Source organism: Numida meleagris, chromosome Z (genome assembly GCF_002078875.1).
Source record: "Numida meleagris isolate 19003 breed g44 Domestic line chromosome Z, NumMel1.0, whole genome shotgun sequence".
NCBI lineage: Eukaryota > Metazoa > Chordata > Aves > Galliformes > Numididae > Numida > Numida meleagris.
In genome coordinates, this window is record NC_034438.1 from 438,658 (window position 1) to 460,771 (window position 22,114).

A 22,114-nucleotide genomic window follows, 5' to 3' on the forward strand; every position below is an offset into this window, starting at 1 on the left:
CAAAAAAAAATCCAACGGGAAGAAAGACTGACATACATTTTTAAGCGCACCTTTTTTGTCTATTACAAAAGCACAACCTAAAACGTATAAAGCTTTTTTTTTTTCTTTTTTTAGATCACAGTTACCAAAAAGAAACAGTGAATAATTTATTACATACGCTATAATAACATTACTCTAAACAACTATTATCTATGAGGTATATCTGAGAAAATTCGGTAAGGGATTGCACGGTCTGCGTTGCCAACATGCCCAGGTTTATATTAAAGCTTTGGAACCATGAAGAAGTAGAAAAGAGGAGAGCAGAAGGGGAAGCAGAAGAGGAAGGGGAAGGAGGAAGAGAGGGGGAGGGGGATGAGGAAAGGGAAGGGGAAGAGTAAGAGAGGAGGGGAGAGGAGAGGGGGGAAGGGAGGGGAGGAGAAAGGAGAGAGGAGGGGAGAGGGGAGGGGAAGGGAGCCTTTGGTATTATTACAAGTTGTTCTTTGCAGAGTTGCATTGCAAAGCACCACAGTACAATAAGCCCACCAGGTACGATATGGCGGCCCAGTTGAAGCTGAGGTATTCACAGGAAGAATAAAAAAAAAAAGCACAGAGAGGTCTAGACTGGCAAAATCGTTGCTTTGGTTCAAGCAAGGCACTCGTCCCGTGGTAATGTTACACTTTCCAAGTAAAGCATGTGTCTGGTAAGAAACGCAGTTACTGTTAAGAGGAACCTGCCAACTCTGAGCATCTTCTATGTCCATCCGATCCCCAACCCTTCTGTACAGGGTATGGCAAGAGGGCACGGCGTGGAGGGGTCACCTCGCACAGGACCGGCGACTCCTCTGCACCGGGAAGGCATCCTGAGAACTGTTATAGCTTTCTACTGAAGGAATACACAGAGATATAAAAAGCACATTTGACAAGTCCCTCTTTTGTCCAATACAGTCTTGAAGGTGAAATACAAAATAAAAGGCAACATTTAATGTAAGTGGAACTTGTGTTGAGCCATTGGCACCTTGTTGCTCTGGATCCCCAGTGGGAGGCCAGATCCCCTGCGGCCTAGTGCGGCCTAGTGTGGCCTACTGTAGCCCACTGCAGCCTAGCATGGCCTAGTGCAGCCTAGTGAGGCCTACTGCAGCCCACTGCAGGCTAGTGTGGCCTAGTGTGGCATACACACATCTCAGGGCAGGGCCCAGCCTGAGACCTGGGCAAGGGGTTCCTCTCCCCACCCCATCTGCCAGCCAACGCAGCCCTTCCTCTGGCTCTTAGTGGGGTGTGGGCTCTGCTAGCAGCAGGAGGTGGTGGGGGCTGCATGAGGGTACAAGTGATGGATGAGGTGGGCCTGGCACCCCAGAGAGCTGCATGCAATCCTATGAATGGGATACAAGGAACAAAAAGGAATGTGCAACACTTATTTCCCAAGCAGCCAAGTTTAAGTAATCACTTAGGAACATGATATGAATAGAGCTTAGTGAGCTTTGTTTCATGGCTAACTTGAGAAGAATAATTACTTGATTTTCATATGGAAACTGTAAACAACAACAAAGAAGTATCAGGAGTGAGAAGCTGTTGCCATGTCCCTTGCCTGCAGGGCTCCCAGAAGCCCAGTGCCTCTCCTGGGATGCAGCTGCCCTGGTGTGGAACCAGAGTGGTCCATACCTGGCAGGCATCATTCCCCCAGTGGCCAGGCAGGGTGACATGGGGCAACATGAGGTGACATGGCATGACAAAGGGCACCATGCGGTGACTCGGAGACATATCTTCTCTTGAAAGGTGAAGAAATAAATCCATTGAAACTGGAAAAACACAGGGGGCCAACTGCATTTATATGTCAGTTTCTCTGAAACATCAGTTCAGAACCACACTGCATTATGTAAAAAACAATGGTGTAAGCATGGCAAAAACTTGTTCCAGGTTGAGTGAAGGACATATGCAGTGCTCACTAGGAGAGCTGACACAAGGCATTAAGTTGGGTGATGCTGCATCTCCTTAGACAACCTGATCCAGCAAAAGATTTCAGCAAATACTTAATCTTACTGACTTTAAAAGAATTTAAGCATTTGTTTACAAGCTTGATTAACTCAGTCAGCTCTCAAGGACATATAAGAAATATGTCAAGAAAATACGGCTCATGAGGTTCACCCTCCATCTCCGTGATGGATCCTGATATGGTGTGACATGGGTGACATGGGCTGACGCAGGGATATATGGGGTGACACAAGGTGACATGGGCTGACATGGGGTGATGGGCTTTGCCTCACCGTACCTGCATGAGCCCTCCCTCATCATGCCCCTTGCCTGCCGCTGGCATCTACAGAATGTATAAGAATGGACAGGACTTTTTCTTCCCTGTGCCCAAAGCTTCGTTTGAGCACGGGATTTGATGCTTATTTTCTCTGTCTGGAACTCAGTAGAGGAATCCCACCCCTTTATCCACGCAGCAGCCTGCAGCCTTGCACCAAGGGCTGGGCTGGAAACACCACCCAGATCCACCCCTGGCTCAACACAAGTGCTCTGGCCACTGGGCTCTGGTGGGGTGCAGGGGGTGATGGTCTCGGACTTTTTTGGCTGTCAGAAGGGCACAAGGAAAACAAAGAAAATGCTGTCTTCAGAATTAGCAGCTTCCACCAGAAGTATTTCTTTGGGGTATCTGAGTTGCAGCTGTACATTACTGTAAGTAGGAGAGAAAAGTTAAAACTATAAAAGAGCACAAGCAAAATGCAGACCGCACAGAGAAAGAAATCTTTGGTATCTTTGGTATCATCAACACGATTAAAATTACAAATGGAAAAAGTCAGTGAGGTAGCCTCTTTGGTTCTCACTAGAAATAGAAAGGTTTTTTCTTTTTTTCTTTTTTCCTTTTTTTTTCTTTTTTCTCTTTTTCACACACACAGAAGTTCATTCTTGGAAGCAGCTAGGTTAAGGGTTTCTCTCTTTTTGCTTGGCATGGATTATTTTTCCCCCAGCTTAAGTTTTAAGAAGCCACAAAGTTCAGGCGAAGTATCTCAGTGTCTCTTTTTCCTGTTGTTTCTGAATGCACAGTTTTAGGTTGAATATTCATTGCTTGTCCTCAAAATTTGCTCTGTTTTCAGACAGAAAATTATCTGTAGTGCTTTAAAAGTAATTCAAAATAAAAAACAAAAACTATACAAGGGAATCCTGGGATGATGATGAATAAGTTAAATAAATATATTATGAAGGCTTTGTGTGCCATAATATACATCACACTTTCTCATCAGACGAGATTAACTTAAATAATTTAAATTTTGATATTTAACGATTAAAATCAATTAAAAGAAGAAGCTAAAATTAGATTCATGTTTTGTGTAACTCGTAATTTTCCTCCTGCCTGTAACAGAACTTGGCTGCTTTAGGAAGCTAAACTAACTTTTAAGTGTATCTACTAACGTAGGCTGGCATCTCTGATGCACTACAACAGTAAAATGGACAAATAAGGAAAATTAACCCAAATTAACAGATGGCTGAATTAGATAGTTACAAACAACTAACACCTGACCCTGATCCTGTTTTCAGGCAGAAGTCCCACTGAACTTTAAAGATAAAATGAAAATAGGTGGGATTTGGACTGAACAGATATTTCAGAACCTACTCTAAGACTAAGTTAAATAAATTACATTATTGATAGGTAATATATTAAGTTAAAACCTACAACTGTCAGGAAAAAAATAAAATCATTTTAAGCTTTCAATTAAAAAAAACAACAATAAACATTCCCCTTCATAAATATAAAGGAGGCCAAGTATAAACTTTCCCCATGTCTTAAAAATCTGTAGGTATCATGACAAGCAAGAAAATCATTGTGTTTTTTTTTTTCAATGTTAGCACACTCTTTCCAATACCATGTCAATACCATATCTTGTTTAGGAAGAGGAGGTCCCTATTCCCTTACGCAGGATTGAGAGTAGTTTGCTGGTTGAGTCCTTCTCAGGTCTTTGGATTTAGCTTTAGTTAAGAGAGATCCAGAATAAAGCTATTCAACCGAAGTAATCAAGCACATTCTTTGTTCCTTCACAGGTGATTTAACAATATCCAAGGTTTCTTGAAAGTTGAATTCATCTTGGATGTGCCAATGATAGTAACTCCAAGCACACGGCAAGGAAGATGCTGGGATACTGTCCGTACATAGTAGTCTCTCATGTTAGAATAAATAAAAGGAACAAGTTACATTACACAGCTATACAGATTCATAAATATATGGTATATAAACGTAACATATCTATATGAGGTTTTTTAGTATGAACAGAATATAGTATATATTACAGTATATATAACTGTATACATATATATAGTAAATATATACTCTATATTTTGTTCATATGTGTACATACAAATATATCTACCCACAGCATATGCTATCGATACTCCTCTTCTGAGTCAGCTGCTACGCAGAAGCCTGCGGTAGTTGAGAGTGAAATGGGAGACATAACATAGGGCCATGAAAGAAGCAGGGATAAAACATGCAGCGATATTTTCATATGAAAATGAGTTTTGACAAATATGAGGGAAATGATGAACTCGGTTATACTTGCAATCACCAGCACAGAGAAGGCTCACATGTTCTGCTAGCCAAGTACTGTTGAATGGACAATAATGTCATCCTCAGCGCCACTCCATCAGCTTAACTATGTTGTTTCCAGTGTCGACATTTGAAAGATCAAAGCAAGAATTTAAGCCATAAAATTGCATAACAAGGACTTCCAGAGCTTGGAGAAAATTAATTATTTCACTGAAGATACATTCTTTTATAAGTGCTATTTGATCTGTACTTACTTTGTCAAAACTGTTGGATGAACTCCGAGCAGACATAAAAAGGTTTTTGCTCATGAACACTGTGAGATATGCTCCTCTTTGCCTCTCAGGTGTGTGGTATGCAGGAGGCAAAGCTGTCAGTGTGTGCATGCTCCTCACTGGAGGTGACTGACAGGTTCTTTTGTCTGCAGCAGGGACACCGACCGCTATGCACGCTTCTCTCTGGTGGGAAACACACTTCTCTGCCTTGTGATTGCAGTGAGGTTAGGGAAGGTAGGAAATGGCATTCTGGGTTTCTACCAGTGGTGTGTCTGACCATTCTTTGTGTAGTTACAAAGGCATCATGGAACAGAATAAAAAAAAGTGACACAAAAAACAGCATTGCATAACACTGCTGTGAAATGCAGTAAAACGCTTTCAGAACAAGAAATTCCCCTTAAAGTCAATGCCACACTCAGAATGTGCATGTAGAGGCTGGTGTGCATGGAGCCCCTTAGATGTGAGCAAAGCTGAACGTAGAATACAACCACAGCATCTCAGCACCCAGTGGCATTGGCGCGCAGCACCCAGACCTGCACTGTTTGTTTCAGCTTTACACCGTGGCTGATTAGGAGGCTCCTTGGAATGGTTTGGAACGGTGTTCCATCAGCCTGGGAAATCCACTTTTGAGGAAGTTTTGATTTCCAGAGCTGGGACGTGTTGTCAGCTTGGTTGCTGTGAGGATCCTGAATTTACTTTGCAGAAAACTCTCCTGTCCTGGGCAGACAAGGTCTTTTAAGTTTTAATTTTTTTTTTTAATGTAAAAAGTGGAAAATGATTGTTGTAGTTTTGCAAAGAAGTGAAAAAGAAGCTTTCATTTAAATGTTGGGATGGAGCAGAGTGATACACAGGGCATTATTGCTCTGCTCGCAAATTTGGATCTAAGTCTGCATGTCACGATTTGGATCACTGTGACTTTGCCCAAGGAACAGAACACGTCCAAACAAATTAGCAAACTGCCATGTGAACCGCTGAAACCTCAGTTACAGATCAGATCAGGTTCTGATCCTAACGAGCTGGGCTGTAATGGTGCTCACTACTTAAAAGTAAATAATTTGGTACATACATTGCAAGTGTTATCCCTGGGTGTGAGAAAGGGGGTCTAGGCTATTCAACTGGTTTCACACACAGAAGCTCTAAACATACAAGAGACCTGACAGAACAAGCAATATCCAGCTGAAACATTGTTCATACAATCCCAGTTAAGTATCCCGACATCTTACACTTGGAGTCCGTGCAACTCGCAGAGAGATTCCACGTGGGGTAGACACAGGAAAAACATAAATAAACTCACCCATTGTGTTGCTCAAAGAAACAGAATTGATTACCTTTCCACAGATCAATGGTGCTATACACATCTTAGTCGTGCAAGAAGACATAATGAACTGAAATAACAGTTGTGAGAATCCTCATCTTTGGTATTGTAGCTGTTGAGGTTTTGGTTGCCCTGTTCCTTGTTCTTTTGAAAAAAACTGCATAGGCACAAATTAAAGACAATCTTCAACTTTAAGATGACTGAGTTGTCAAATGAAGCAGCAATCATACCGGCTTTACTTTGTTTTTGTTCTTGCCAACCCTTTCTTTGAAATCTGCTTCCTAAAATGTCCCACATGTCTGTCAAAACACAGTGTGTCACTTGTTTGCTTCCTGACGTGCTTCCTTGGTTGTTTTTTTTTTTTTTTTTCTTTTCCTTTTATTCATTCCATGGAACAGTTTGTTGCAGAAGAAGTAGGTGCAGAAAACGTTTCTTTGGTTTCGATTAAGTAGTACATAAAAAAGTCTCAAGTGTCTCTAACGAAGCATTACAGCGTTTGGCTTGCTTTCACAGGGGCCATTCACTGGTAAGGATGCACACGGAGTGGCCGCGCCGCTCGGGACTTTGCGCACGTGTTTTGGTCAGCGTTCACTTTCTGGTGCAGCAAATGACCGTGAGAGATTTACAAACTGTTCGGTGTTTGTGAGGCTTTCTGATCTCGAAAACAACGACCACGCTAACGATGGCGGAAAGAAAAAGGCGAGTTACAAATATCTTTGGCTTGCAGTAATCCTGTCTCTTTGGTGTGCTGCGTTCTCGTCAGGTTTGATGAACTGGTGGACAAAAAGAACTTAAAGTGTGATGGATTTCGATGGCGTTTTTAAGTCGTATGTGGCACATCTAAAATGGTCAATGACATTTGAAGGGCTTGTTTGTGGTTTGTTTTTTTTTTTCCTGCTTGAAAGGACCATAACATTCCTATAAGGATTTTGAAAAAATTGAACAAAAAAGCATCAAGTGCTAAATGTGTTTCAGTAATGATGAGACTACAAAGGAGAAAATAGATTCCTGGCAACTGAAAAGGACTTCTTAATGACCTAAAAAAAACCCTAGATCTTTCAAAATTTTGTGTTTGCATGTACTGTAGCAGTTAAATTGACCTCCTGAGTGTGCATCTGCATCATGTACAAACACAGAATTTGTGACAAACTGCAAACTGTGCTTGAGACTTGTGTAGTCATGTACTTTTTCACTATCATCTTTGTAAATTAGAATGCATCTCAAAATAACGGCTGTAGTGAGTCCAGAATCGTACCTATTTCTATAGCTATTGTCTTTGTGCTTGACACTTTGAGCTCAAGTGAACTGATTTTTTTCTGATCCAAGCTATACTCACTGACAAAACAAAAGAAATAAAAATAAATTAAAAAAAGAAAGAAAGAAAGAAAAACATAAATTTGATCTTTTTTTTTTTTTTCCCCTAGAACACTCAACAAAACCATGCCTGAGATTCGAAAACAGGTTCTCGGCCTCCTTGGCGTCTCGGTGTCAGCCTTGTGCTCCGTTCCGGCGCGGAACTCGCCTCACCAACGGCTCTTCCTTCAGACCTGCTTCGCCTGTCCTGAGCGTAGTGTTACAGAGAAAGAGGTTCCTTCTTCACTTGCGCCTTCTCAACTGACTAAAAGCCGTACAGTGTCCTCTCCTTGCAGCCAGGCCAGGACGATCCAGGAGGATTGTGCTTTCAAGTCACCAGTGAAGGGCCCCACCCGCGCCCGCGCCGCTTGGCGGCTCGCGCAGTTACGCTTTGGTACAGGTGCTGGGGGCCGAGGAGGAGCCCCCGGTGCTCAGGTCGTCCTGCCACTTCTCCAGGCTGCGCCGCCGGGCGTTCATGAAGAAGTTGCTGACAGTGGTGAGCTCCAGGCCCAGCTGCTGGGAGATGGTGATCTGCATTTCTTTGGACGGGCGCTTGTTCTCCTTGAAGATGGCGAAAAGCGTTCGGCGCTGGAGGTCAGTGAAAACCAGGCGGGATTTCTTCTGGGAGTTGTTCCTTTCTTTGTTTGGTTCCTGCTCTTTACGTTTGCACGCTTGGGGAAGGAGGGGGTGGGAGACAGAGAGAAACAGAAGGTCAGCGTGCACCCGCCAGAGCAGCCCTGACCCACACCGAGGGAGCCGGGCACGGCCCGCAGCCCTCCCGCATCACACGAAGGAAAGCATCGACTCTGCAACACTTCCCACGTGCCACAGCATGTAACAGCTCCCAGCTGCTGCTCCTTAAGGAACCTGCACAGCCACCATTCCGTAATGCGTACCGCCAGGGTAATTGCTATGACACACCCGCACGCAGAGAGGGTACAATTGGAAGCTGACATCACTACATTCAGAATGAACATTTCGTCCACGTTTCGGGACTGTCGGTGCTTTCTTGGCTTTGCCATTTCAGTGCCTGCTTACAAAAAAAAAATGACCGTGGGCACAACGCCAAAGGTGGAACCTCAGATCCGTGCAGGAGAAGGAGCCACCCCGCTGCTGGGGGGCTGCCCTCTCCTGGGCACCACACACTGCCACAGTGGGACTGGGAGCAGCACGACTACGCACCCTATTCCATTGCTGCTTAACAGTGGAGCCTTAAGCAGCAGTTATTTCATTTTTCACAAAGCTTGGAAGCGTTGCTGAAACCAGCACTACATACCTGACCGTGTGCAGTCACACCTCACCAGCAACGCCTTGTTCTGTTTCCCCACCTCCCTAAGGCTTTAGCCCCAGCCTTGTCCACATCCCTGGGCTCTGTTCCCTGTCTCTCTCTGTCTGCAGTCTCTTTCTGGTGGTCCCCTGCTGTGCCCATCCTAGAGTCCCCATTCTGGGATGCCTATTCCCAGGTGCCCATCCTGGGGTATCTGTCCTGGGTTGCTTGTTCCTTTGTTCCCCTTCCCCAGGTGCCCATCTTGGGGTGCCCATCTTGGGGTGCCCATTCTGGGGTGCCCATTCCCAGATGCCTGTCTTGGGATGCCCATCCCCGGATGAAGGCTGCAGCCAGCCAGGAGCACCCACACAATCGCCCGTCCGACAGACAGGCACTCGCTGTGCCAAGCAATGCTAATGGGTCTCAGAAAAATCGGTATTAATAGCTGATCCGTATTTATTAGCACAGGGAGAACATCAAGTGCTGAAACCGATACCACTGCCACGGCACATCCAGATTTAAAAATAGACTGATAAGGCTGCCTACGCAAAGCAGCAAGATAAAAAAAATCCGTATGTTGACATGATTAGGTAATGTGCTGGGACACAATGAGGGGAGTGAATTGGGAAGTGGACAGACTTTTAAGCAGCCATATTAAATAAATCTGCAGCTCCAGCGTGTGAGATGAGAAGAGTAATGTTCAGAGTCCGGAAATGTCTGTGATTAACCTGAAGTCAGCACTGCACCCATCACCGTGTGCCTGGGCATGGCATTGCAGTGAGCCTGGCTGTGCTGGATGCTATGGGCTATGCTGACCGTAGAACCACAGAATCACAGAATCGTTAAGGTAGGAAAACACCTCTAGGATCACCAGGTCCAATTGCCACCCACCATGCCCTTCTGCTTCTCCTGCCCCTTTGTTCCTCTGTATCCCTAAGCTCCCAGATAACACAGATAATGTTTTACCGAGCTGAAGAAGCAGCCTGTAGCTGGGACAGCTGCATGCCTCCATGCTTGTTTCACCAAGCCTTTGTCTGGAGCACCGCGTGCAGGGAGGTGGTGAGTGCCTACCCTTGTGCTTCAGACCCTGATCGGTTCCGGGACACGAGGAGGATCCCAGTGTTTCCTAACATCACTAATTTATGTCCAGAGATGCTCTGCATATTACAGTTATTGGTATCTCATCATAAATAATGCAAAGGGATGTGCTTTTCAATGCATTCCGTAAATACTTTCCTTGAACTGTTATGTTTGCTCTTGAAAAGGAACCATAAAGGCAAATGTTTTTCCTTGACATGCATTTATCAGAAGACAAAAACGGAGTGAGCACTCTAATAAAATAAAGTTATTAGCCAGGAAACCTGCCTGCAGAAAGAAAACATTTTAGTCCTGGAAGGAAGGGAAGCAGCCATCTTGATTCTAAGAGCAATTTGATTTATTAACTACAGTTAATACTGAACATATTCCATGGGAGAATATAGATAATTAACAATAATTGAAAGCCATAGCTGTGAAAAACAGAGCCTCATCCCTGTTGTGCACACGAGGCTAACAATGCTCTATACAGAAACAACATGAGAAGAGCTCTGAGACAGACTCGTTACCGCCTTACTTAATTTTTACTTAGGGGAAATCCTCCTGATTCCAAAGGCATTAACAGAGGCACAGTGACACGAGATCCCACAGCTGCATAGGACCGCACAGAGGGACACTCTGTCCTCGATCAGCGACGTATTGTCCTGCAGTGAAACTAAGGGAGTGTTAAAAAAATGCTGCTTCAGAACAGTGAGGTGGGCGTGCTCACATAGCAGGGCATTGCTTAGAAACCCAGAAGCCGAGCACCCAGAGCAGTGTGCCGGGCGGGCAGCCAGGGCAGGCACCAGGACATAACTGGAATGCGCCCGAGATCCCCGCAGGTTTCAGTGCTAAATAAGACTCCCTGAAGACAAATAGTTAGGTGTTTGACTTTAAATATACAGGATATCTTGCTGGCTTTTGATCAGCGTGTTTGCAAGCCTGACGTTAAGCATGTGCCAGGATATTTTGCTAGATCCTGGAGTTAGGGAGAGCAGAGCAGTCAGCCGTGGCTCTTTGTTAACAGCCACAGCGGCGATGTCACCCACCTCCATCCCCCTGCATGAGCGTTCTGCATTTGTGAAATGCGCTCTGTTTGTCACCAGGGGAGCAAACTTCCACCCCCCCGCAGTCATTAGCATCCAGGATCAGAGACGGCAGAACAGCTTCCAGTCTGCTGGGGTGCCCTGTTTCTCTGCTGAGATGCCCAATTCCTCTCCTGAATTCCGAACTAAACATTATATGCTACATGTTTTGTATTTAAGCTTCTTTATTTTTCTTTTCTTTGCTGTAGGTGGGTCTTGGGATTTGTTTTGGAGCTGCATTCTGCACTTGATGCATAACACAAGATGAACGTTCTGCTTATTAGCCAGAGAAGCAACAAGCTTGTTCCAATGGTCGGTACTCCTTCTACATTAATACCCCAGGACCTGAGCTCGCAGACAGAAATGTTTGTGATGATGATGAACCAACAGCAAGAACTTTTATAGCCCATTTGGAATTCTTCGCTGCATGATTTTTCACAATAACCCCTTGGCTTTCAGGGGTCATTTGCATTGAAGAGCAGAACGCTGCTGTGAGGCTCACACATCAAAAGCCCACAGGCACAGCTCATGTTCTGATAGCTGCTCTGTGGCTGCACACAGCAGGAAGATTCACAGAAGCATCACTACTGGTTATTCCCACATCTCCATTGGCCAGAAACTGGAACATAACTTACCATTCCAGCAAACATAAATAAAAAATACGTGACGACAACCAATCATGCTTGATAGAGGGAACTGCGAAACCACACTTTTTCAGCAGTAGTCTCCTTCCAGTTTTGCTATGCCCCGATAGTGATGCTCCTGCCCGCAGCCGTGCCTGGGAGCCCCAAGCCCACAGCACCAGTGCTGAGCACTTCAAAGACCAAAGCCATCACCAGACGGCACTGGCGGTTCCCTACGCAAATGGTCTTGTGAGTGAGGGGCTACAGACCCACACAAGCAGTGAAATGCCAACTGATGCACGGCAGGAGGGCAGCACGTGCAACCCCGTCTGCTTGAAAACATCTACAGGCAAGCAGGGATTTTTTCACTTTTGTTTCTGTCTGAGTGTTGTGCTTCTTGGGAGCTGCGCAGCTTCTGGATTAAGCTCAATTTTTTTCTGAGTATTGTTACTCTGATTCTGCTGATAGTTCCCCTGCAACAATATTCCCACGATCTGCAACAATAACTCTTATTTTCCATTTTCGTCCTCATAAGAGAGGAACCCAGCCAGCCTGTGCATTACGAATAGCAATAAATCCTGGCAAATACTTGGAAGCACTGCAGCTGAGAAGCATTTTCTTTAAAACTTCAGTTTATAAAGACTGAAGTATTGTGAAATTTAACTCTAGTCATTAAAAATGAATATATAGCAACTGCTAGCAAATGGCAGCGGCTTCTCCAGTGCCATTACCACTGCTGAGTAAAGCAGCCAGAAAAGTGAGATTTATGTGTGCATCCCCTCCACCCGAGAGCTGCAGCTGAGGGCAGGCAGCAAGGGGCCAGCTCCTCCTGGGGCTTCAAACCTGGGGCACCGCCTTCCTGGGGGCACTGGAAGCAGGGCAGGGGACTGCCTGGGGAGTTTGTGTCCTGTGGAACGTGTGTGCAAATCCTGCTTCTGCCCCTAGACAAAACCCCCGAAAAAACCTCGCCATGTCCTCAGGGATCTCTGGTTTTAGAATCATAGAACCATTACAGTTGGACAGGGCCTCTAAGATCCCCAAGCCCAGTCCCACTCCATTCCACCAATGCCCACCGACCGTGTCCCCAAGTGCCACATCCCCGCAGTTCTGGAACACCTCCAGGGGCGGTGACCCCAGCACTCCCTGGGAGAAGAAATTGTTCCTAACGTCCAACCTGACCCTCTCCTGGCACAACTTAAGGCAATTACCTCTCGTTCTATAAACCAGCCAGGAAATGAGGTTTGAACCAAAGATTTTGGAGGACAATGCAGACACCTGAAATTTTTTCAGGGCTGTACTTTATGGTCTATAATCATTGAAAAGAGAATCCCTTTGTCTTCAACACCTCCGAATCCGGTTTCCTGCAGTTTCTGAAGGAAACCCACACCTTCAGATCCCCATTTTTATGATGTTTTTACATCATTATAATGGCGAGAGTGACGCAGGAGCTGCAAAACCGATAAGAAAATGTTAAGAAGGATCCAAGCAGAGAGCAATATTCTCTGAATCCACGGTAAGTCATTTCTCTCTATTGTCTGCAAAGACAAGCCACGGATATTGATCTCCCGTATGCTGTTTCAGATGGGTGTAGCACCAAGTCAACCAAACCAAGTTATCTGTATGGTGGAACTAAAAAATGTTTCTCAATTTGATTTCAAAGAGAATTCAATGTGAAGGAAATTTAATTATGCTAGTAAAGCTGAACACAATGAAATGACCATCAAAACGTTTTCCAAAGGCTTAAAATGTTTTCTTTCAATATGATTCACTTAAAGCAACCTCTTCTATATCTGCGTTACTACAATCTCTTAAAAACTAGGCCTCAAAAATCAATTTGATTACCTCTCTGAATTAAGTATGCACAAATGAAAGCAATTGAGATCAATACAAATTAGGTTAAGTACTCCACTGTGTACAAAATCATTATGTAACAAGAAACAATTTGAATGAAGATGCAAATAATCACATTGTGAGGGTGTGCAGCCAGCGCCGCTTTATCTGCTCCTTCCCATCTGCCACATACACGTGCTAAACCCGCCTGATTCCTTTCATCTCTGAAGGCACTCATCGGCAGGAATAGGCGATGCACACAAAAGAGTGGTGCAGCACAAAGCGTTAATCCTGTTCTTCCAGAGGAGAGCAGCCGCTTTCTGCTTGCCAAAGCTTCCTGAAAGGGCAAGGTGCTCACCTGGCACAGATACAGGGGTTCCTGCAACGCCCTGAGAGCAGCTCCACAGCCATCTATTTCCTGCTGGGACTGTTTTTCTGGTTCTCACCCTAATTCTTCTCTCTTAGCTCTGCCACAGGATGAACACCTTTCTACATCTAAGACTTGCATCCTTCAGCTATTTGGGAAGAAAAGATGAATGGATTTGGAGACTTTGTTCTTTTATATTCCTTCTGGCATGTAGCAGGTCTCAAGCTATTTGTGTCAAACCTCCTGTAAATCTACTGGATAGCTGAAATTGGGCCATAAATCCCATGGGGAAGGGACTGTTTCCTCTGTGCAACACTGCAACACCAGTCTCAGTGTGGGATCTCTGACAAGGGCCTCTAAGTACCATTGTAATATACTTCCATCATTAATACAGAATAATAAATAATAGATGGGATAGACCAATTTATTGCACTCTGGGGCAAGAAGGAGTAGAGCTCAGCGAGCATGCAGCACACTTTAAATGCACCGTGTGTCAGCAGGTGGCTGTGAGCTGCAGTCGAGCAGCCTCGGGCTGCCTGTTTGGGGCTGGAGCAGAGGGAGTACAAATCCAAACCTTCTATGGACATGTATCTCCATGGGCTGCTTTGGAGTCGACCCCATCTCTGGTGGGCTGCTGCTTCTGAGCTGATTGTGAGCCCTCCTCAAGCCAGGAATTTACATGCTCCCATGCCTCATGAGACACTGACCCAGCTCATGCTGTGGCTTCATCTCAGTGCTGGGGCCTTTGGGATCTTCCCTGATCCCATGGGCTCTTGCTTTCCCAGTAGGGGTATAAGTGTTCTGCTATATTCCAAGACATCCGGTCCTGGGTCCCATGGGGCATCCACAACAGAAAAGCCATCCCTCTGACAGAGCAAGGGCCTGAATCACAGAATCATAGAACCATGGAATCATAGAATCATTAAGGTTGGAAAAGACCTCTAAGACAAGTCCAACCCCAGCCCATCCCCACCATGCCCACTGACCATGTGCCCAAGTGCCACATCTCCACAGTTGTTGAACACCCCTAGGGATGAGACTGCACCACCTCCCTGGGCAGCCTGTGCCAGTGCCTGACCGATCTTTTGGAGAAGAAATTATTCCTAATATCCAACCTGAACCTCACCTGCTGCATCTTATGGTCATCACCTCTCATCCTATCACTGTTACCTGGGAGAAGAGACTGACTCCCACCTCGCTACAACCTTTCAGGAAGTTGTAGAGTGATGAGGTTTCCTCTGAGCCTCCTCTTTTCCAGACTGAACAATCCCAGTTCCCTCAGCCACTCCCCATAATGTTTGTGTTCCAGAACTTTCACTGCTTCATTGCCCTTCTCTGGACATGCTCCAGGGCCTCAATATCTTTCTTGCAGTGAGGAGCCCAACACTGAACACAGAACTTGAGATGTGGCCTCACCAGGGCCAAGTGCAGGAGGACAGCCTCAAAGGCAGCCCCATCCTTTCCACACAGAATCATATAATGGTTTGGGTTGGAAGGGACCTTTAAGATTATCCAGTTCCAACCCCCCTGCTACAGGCAGGGACACCTCCCACCAGACCAAGTTGTGGCCTTGATGCTTCCAGGAATGGGGCATTCATGACCTCTCTGGGCAACAGGTTCCAGTGTCTCACCACCCTCACAGTGAAGAATTTCTTCCTAATATCTAGTCTAAATCTACCCTCTGACAGTTTAAAGCCATTTCTCCTTGTTCTGTCACTACATGCTCTTATAAAAAGTCCCTTCCCAGCTCTTCTGTAAATCCCCCTCACCATGCCTGTTCCACCTCTCCAGCACACGAAGCAGACACAAGAGAAGTACTGCCACACCACATCCACACACACTGGTGGCATTCACAGCACCAAATGTGGAGCAGGACACTTGCAGCAAGGAAGAACATAAAACACCAAGTAATCTGTGCTTGCTTTGCCCAGTGTGCTTTGCCAAGAACTCCATAATTAATAGCAAAGCAGTCTGCAGAGTATTACACATAGATATACATACATGGGGAAACTGAGGCATGGAGTGAGGAGCAGATCTTTGCAATAACTTAATTGCCTGAACCTGGCATCTATGTTGGCTAAAAACCTGATTTGCTGTTGCCAAAGTTCAGAGGTATCTACAGTCTGCAGATGGCAACTACGTTAACAGGAAACCCCTCCTTTGCGCACCTATGTGCTCACTGGTGCTCTCGCCAAGGGGTGGGCCGTGTTAACATGGAAGTGGTTGGGAGAAATAAAACAGGACTGGAAGCCCACTGGTGGGAGGCCTGGAGTGGTTGCTCCCCGCCACTGCTCAGGCTCTGCAGGAGGCACCCGTTGATCCCAGCACTGCGCAGGTGTTCCAGCAGCAAGGTGCAGTCAGCATGTCCTTCCCTTCCAGCACTGCTTCATCTTGTTTTGAAGATGCTCCCCTTTGAATCCCCAGATAGTTCCCAATGAATTGAAACACTTTCTTGCATCAAGGACTTGTATACATTATTTTAGCTAGAGCAGAACGCTGGAACCAAGGCTCGCCTGGTGCAGCTCCACCTGATTGTGATGCCCCATCACAGCCCTCAGATACTTTCCCAAGTGTGAATGAGAAGTGCTGAGGCACCTTGTGCAGGAAACACCAGGAATTTGCAGTGCAGGGAATTGAGTAGGTCTGAAATCTTAGAGAGGGTTGAACTGTCTCATCTTCATTCTTTCCTTCTTATTACTTCAGATGGCTCCCACTCGGGTATGTGGCATGATGCATACCTACTGGTTGAGCTCTGTGGGTCCCACTGTGAGGGAATGGATGGATCTGAGCTCTTGCTCTGTGATTCCGAACCAGTTTGCTTGCAGAAATTCTGGCTCATGACAGAAAGCAGGTAATAAGTTGTTACTTGTAATGGTTGTGCAACAAGGTGCAATGATGAAGAACCCAAAAGGAAAGGAGCAAAACTCCACAGACTTCTCTGGGAAAGCTAGATCTGAGTTTCTCTTCTGGCTCTCTGAGTTTTTCTTGCATTCCAGAAAATGACTGCTTAATACAAAATGCAGGAGCAGGCCTTGGAGGCACAAGATTTGTCTGCATGAAGCCTGGATCCCAGATCATCACTAAGCCACAGCATCCTGAGAGCAGTGTGCCCTGGACAGACATCACAGAGCCACAAGGCCGCATCCTGCAAGGGGCCAAGGGACATGGGAGATGCAGCACCCAGCAGGTCTGGGCAGGGTGGAGGGAAAACCTGGCAATAAGATGCCAGGAGGAAAGGAGAATCTCTGGGAACTTACACTGAACCCACAGGGCTGCACGGTGCCAGTGTCACATGTAATGTAAGAGACAGAAGAGGGAGGCATGGGGTGACTACACCATGGGGAGGGCAGCAGGGCTCTCACTGAGTACAAGAGCAAGTGGGCACCAAAGAAACACAGGCAAGCTGCAGGGTGAGGAGGGGAATCGCTCCCAGGGAGCTTCCTCATGCTCCTCCTTTCCCTCTTTGGATGTGTGCTGCTTGCCAAAGCTTAATGCCTCGGCACAGACCCGTGTTTCTAAATGGCCATTACTACAAGATGAGATCTGCTGGAAAATCACCGCTACTCATAAATATGTTCCCTGCTTACTTAGAGATATTTTGGTCCCAGAGACAATTTGCGTTTTGGGAAACTGCCAGCCTCTCTTGCTTGTCTAATAATTCCTCTGTGAAGCATTTAGCAGTGGTTTGATCCCCTCTTCCTCACAATGGAGCAGTTTGAGTTTATAGTTCAGCAAACCCAAACACTCCAGCTTCTTTTTGATTGAGTTTCTATCTAACATCAGTGAGTTGTCCTGTTGATCTTATCACCAAACCCATTTGAGATTAGTCTGTTTTGTATGATTTCTGTGTACAAAAGTCCTCTATAAATCAGAAAGCATTTTATGCAAAAGTCTGCAAGATTGATAGGACTGGATACAAAATCTTTTACCTTGGAAAAAAAAAGATGTATTATCAGTCCCATCAGACATCATGCTTTCTCTGCATATTCACCTCCAAAGTATGATGGAGCTTTTTGTAGAGAAGACAGGAGCCATGATAGCAGTCTTAAATACAAACAGATTGCTATCAGAAGAAAGGAAGTAATTTTTTTTTCTCTGTCTAGTGGGGATAAGATGAGAAGTAAAGGATTTAAAAGACAAAAAGGGAGATTAAGGCCAGTCATTAAGGATTTTTGTACCTGCAAGCTCTGGGAGAGATGGCCTAGGTAGCCAGAAAATCCCCATCACTGATGATTCTTGAGGAATGGGGCAGACTGGTGGCATCATAAGACCTTTTCAGCCCTGCTCTCCCTGTCAGATTAATGCTCCACACTCCTGCAGAGCTTGGCTTCCAATCCAAAGGTTGCTTTGCAAGGGATGACAAAGCCCTTAGCAATGGCTGGATGGCAGGAACATTCCATGCAGAAAAACAAAAATTTAAGGTTTGAATCAAAATGCCCCTACAAAGAGCAAGGGAAGAAAGAGGAGAAATTATTGGGAAATAATCCTTTGGGCAAAAAATGTTCTCTCCTTTACAGTTCCTTGTCACAAATAAATTGTTATTTTTAAAATGCAGAGAAATATTTGAGTTTTGTTTTGTTTTGTTTTTCAAGTCAAATGGAAATATACAAGGAATATTAGGGGAAAAAATTCATGCTGAAAAAGTAATAAGAAAATAGTGAAGAACAGAGATTAGAAGATTTCAGAGTGAGTAACATATCTTTACAGACAAATTGCTTCTTACTTAAAAAGTAGGGTGAAAAAGAGATAGAAATGTATTTAATGATGAAAGTGGCCAGATTTTTCTTTGTCAGCTGACCAAGAGGCTCACAAAATCTTGCTGCCTAACAAAAATAGCATTCAAGTGTCCGCAGAGCAGGAACACCCTTCGTGTCTGCAGAAATAGCGAGGAACAAAAAGACAGGGCGGGATGTTATTTCAGAAAGTTGGTACATGAGAGATATGATTTACCACTCAGCTACACAATTTACTGCACAGATTGTTCAGACACAACCACTAATCTATATCTGAAGAAACTGCTAATATTTCAAGTCACTAAACACCTTTCAAATAATCTTTACGTACCTGTATATTTAGTTCAATGCTAAGAAATAGCGGTACGTATACTTAACAGAACTGATACAGACGTTATTGCTTCTTAGTTTTGAGCCATATCTACAGACTACAAAATAGTCTCAACATCCAGAGGAAGGAAATTCAGGTGGAGAACGGAGGGCAGACCGGCAGCAGCACTCTGCCTGCAGACAGCGCGCCCGCCTTCAGCACCACGGACAGCGCCGGCGAGCCCCGGGCACCGCGTTCCTCCTGTCGCTGTCCGTGGTGCTGACGGAGCTCTGCGGCCGCGGCGCACATGGGGACACAGAAGGGGACACGGAGACACACATACGGGGACACTCAGGGGGACGCGGGGGCACGCCGCGCTGCGTGCCCCCGCGCCGGCTGCTACCGTTCTGGGAGCCGCTTGGCCGCCATGCAACCGGGAGAACGTGGGCACGGCAAGGTCAGACGATGAATCACTGATGGTGTTTCGGTACAAAACTGTGCAATCATCAATAACGTGATTCAGCAAGCAGATGTAAACAAGCGGAGAAAGCACTCTGCTGATCGGTCTGGCACCACGATGCGCACAGTTCAGTGAGAACTGGCCAACAGGGGCTCCTTACCCAGCGTTCAGAGCCTGCATGAGCGTGGTAACATGCAGAAGGATATGGCACAAGAGTTATTTTAATCACATTCTTCCTGTGTTTACCTACCACGGATTTGGTGATAATACGCTGCAGTTGAGCACTTTGCAGGCAACGCAAGCATGAGGACATGGCTCCGTGTCCAATTAACCTGAACCACAGTTGAACTCTGCCCTTTGAACCCCCTGTGCTGATAAATGCATTGACTCACCTGGTGATCATTGATATTTTTTATCCTGGCAGAAATGCAGAGACTGCCCTACCCAGGCCAGAGCAAACAAAGATTCTGCGGGGACATTTCCGTGTGGGCGGGTAGTTCAGAGAGAAGGCTGGGGACCATGGGGGCCTCTGTGGGGCTGTAGGCACACTGTGGGGTTGTGGGGCAGTGGGACACATCATCTCTGTGCCCTCTTCTCCACAGGCTCCCCAGCTTTGGTTCTCAATTGGATCGTGGGTGGAAGCCACCCGCTGCCTTGGCTGCAGCCATGTAACCAAGCATATAGCAGGCAGGAGGGTGAGCCTATAGAGCAGGGCTTTCATGATGTGGTGCCTTCTGTGGAGGGGGGAGATCAGATCAATGGGACTGATGCGAAAGGTTTCACCGACCCTGCATGGGACAGGAAAGGCTTCTCCTTTTCCCCTGCCAACCTTGGCAGCAGCCGCCCTGGGCCGGGCACGTGTTGGGGCTGGGGCCAGGTGTGAAGCCACAGCCACAGCAGAGGGGTTTTCCCAAATTCACGGCAGTCCCCAGAAGTGCTCTCCCTGTTTCACTTCCCAGGGCCCAGCAAAGGCACATGATGCTTCCTGGGCTGCAGAGTGGGGTCTCAGTGCCAGTGTCCCCTCACCAGGACAGGCCAGCTCCGCTCTGCCTCAGGCATGGCCTCTGCTGACCCCCCATTCCAGGCTTTGGAGCCCTTCAAAAAATTATCACCGCCCTGGTCGAACTTCCCTGAGAGAGGGGCTTCCTCTGGCAGGATGGAACATTTGGGTTCATTTTGAGAAAAACTTATGGGAAGAGCATGGGGCAGGCGGGTTGCCAACCCTACCTCCACTTCTGCTCGCAGAGGTTTCAGAAAGCAAGGGAAGGGAAAGGAAACACCGAGGTAATGAGGCTGCATATTCACAAGTGGTAATAAAAAATCGATTTCCCGAAGGGGCCAGTAATTTGCAAAGGTCTTTCCCGTCCTCCCCCCTCTCCTACCCGTGGCTGCGACGGCTCCCACTGCCCGGGCAGCCGCTGTTCCCGCTGATTGCGTGAGCCTCGGCCGCACGGAGCAGGAGCCAGGAGCGGCTCGGTGTTAGAAGGAGCCAGGAGTAGAGCAAGCAGCTTTTCTGAGCGCCCGCGTTTCGAAACAAACCAGAGCAAAAGGAAATGCAGCCCGAAGGTGCCGGAGTCCCAGCAGTGATAACAGAACCAGAACCAGAAACATGGTCAAGACCACATCTGGGTGACACAGCCCGAAGCAAAAACGGAGTCAGGGGTATTTTACCACCCTTCCTAAACCCATGCAAGCTCAAAACCCGAGCCCCGACCCCCAGGAGCACGGGGGCGGCGGTGCGGGAGAGCTTCGTAGCCCGGCAGGAGCTCGGCAATTCCCGCCGGCGCCCGCCGCTCCCCGCGCACAACAGGCTCCTGGTGCCCGCCGTTACCCCGCCGTGTCGAGCCCGGGGCAGCCCCGAGACGGCGGGACGGAGGTAGCCGGGGACGGGGGGAAGCGGGGTGCTGGGAAGGCCGAGCTGCAGCAATGTTCTTGGAAGCGAGCCGGCTCAGGTTCCAGATCAATGAACGCTGGGTCCACGCGTTTATGTTCCCGTTGCCAGCGTGAATGCTCTTTTAATCTTCTAAACATCATCTGCATCGATTTCCATCCACGTACGCGTTTGTTTGGGAAGGCGACGCGGCCGCGTGCGCCGGGCTCCGCGCCAAAGGGCCCACTCCGTGCTGCGGCGGGGGGCCGCCGGGGCCGGGCGATGCGGGCTCGGAACACGGGGAGTTCCGGAGCCCCGCATTGCATTCACCCGCCGCTCACGAACGGGCGAGGATTCGTCGCCCCACATCGGGACCGATCGAAATGAAAGAGCGGCGGAGTTATCGCAACAAACAGCTCCGCAGCCTCCCCGCAGCTGCCCCGGCCCCGCAGAACAATGGAGCGCTGCGGCGCGGGCAGCCCGCGCCAGGGGGCGCCCGGCCGCGGGACAATGCGGGGCGAGCGCGGAACAATGCGGAGCTTCCGCGCCCGGCTGCGGGACAATGCGGGGACGGCAGCCTCCGAAGCCGCCGGTCGGTCTCCCGGCCCGGGGGCACGGCCCGAACCGGGCGGCGGCATCGGGCACGCTCGCCGGCGGAGGAAGGGAGGCAGGGAGGAGGGAGCGGGGCTGCCCCCCGTACCTCCCGGGGAAGCGCCCCGAGCCAGGGCAGCACCACGGGGCCCGGAGAGCGGAGCCTACCTGCGAGCCTTAAGGCTGACATCCTCTGGAACTCCGGCTCCTGCAGCCACTTCCACATCCTCCGGAAGGTCTCCCTGCCGGATTTCAGTTTACTCCAAGGCTTAGGGTTCCGTAGCAAGTCCGAGAGGGTGCCCTGAGAGCGGCACAGCACCCGCTGGGCGAAGATGGCCTGGGGGATGCTGTAGCGCTTCAGCTCCGCCGTGATCCTCTGGGCCACCTCCTTAGTGTTGATCTCCTCCAGCTGCTGCGCGGGGGCGGCGGCGGGCGGGCGGTCGCGGGC

The 22,114-nt window shown here is 47.5% G+C and overlaps 1 protein-coding gene across 1 annotated transcript in view; it reads right to left on the bottom strand.

Moving 5' to 3' along the window:
• Positions 1 to 22,114, bottom strand: part of ONECUT2 (one cut homeobox 2) — a 23,707-nt gene continuing 1,593 nt past the window's right edge. The window contains exons 2-3 of the mRNA XM_021380506.1: positions 21,835 to 22,113; positions 1 to 8,127 (exon numbers count right to left, since the gene is read on the bottom strand). Of these exons, the coding sequence (XP_021236181.1) occupies positions 7,841 to 8,127; positions 21,835 to 22,113 (566 nt within the window). The 3' untranslated portion in view covers positions 1 to 7,840. The remainder of the gene's footprint in view (positions 8,128 to 21,834; position 22,114) is intronic.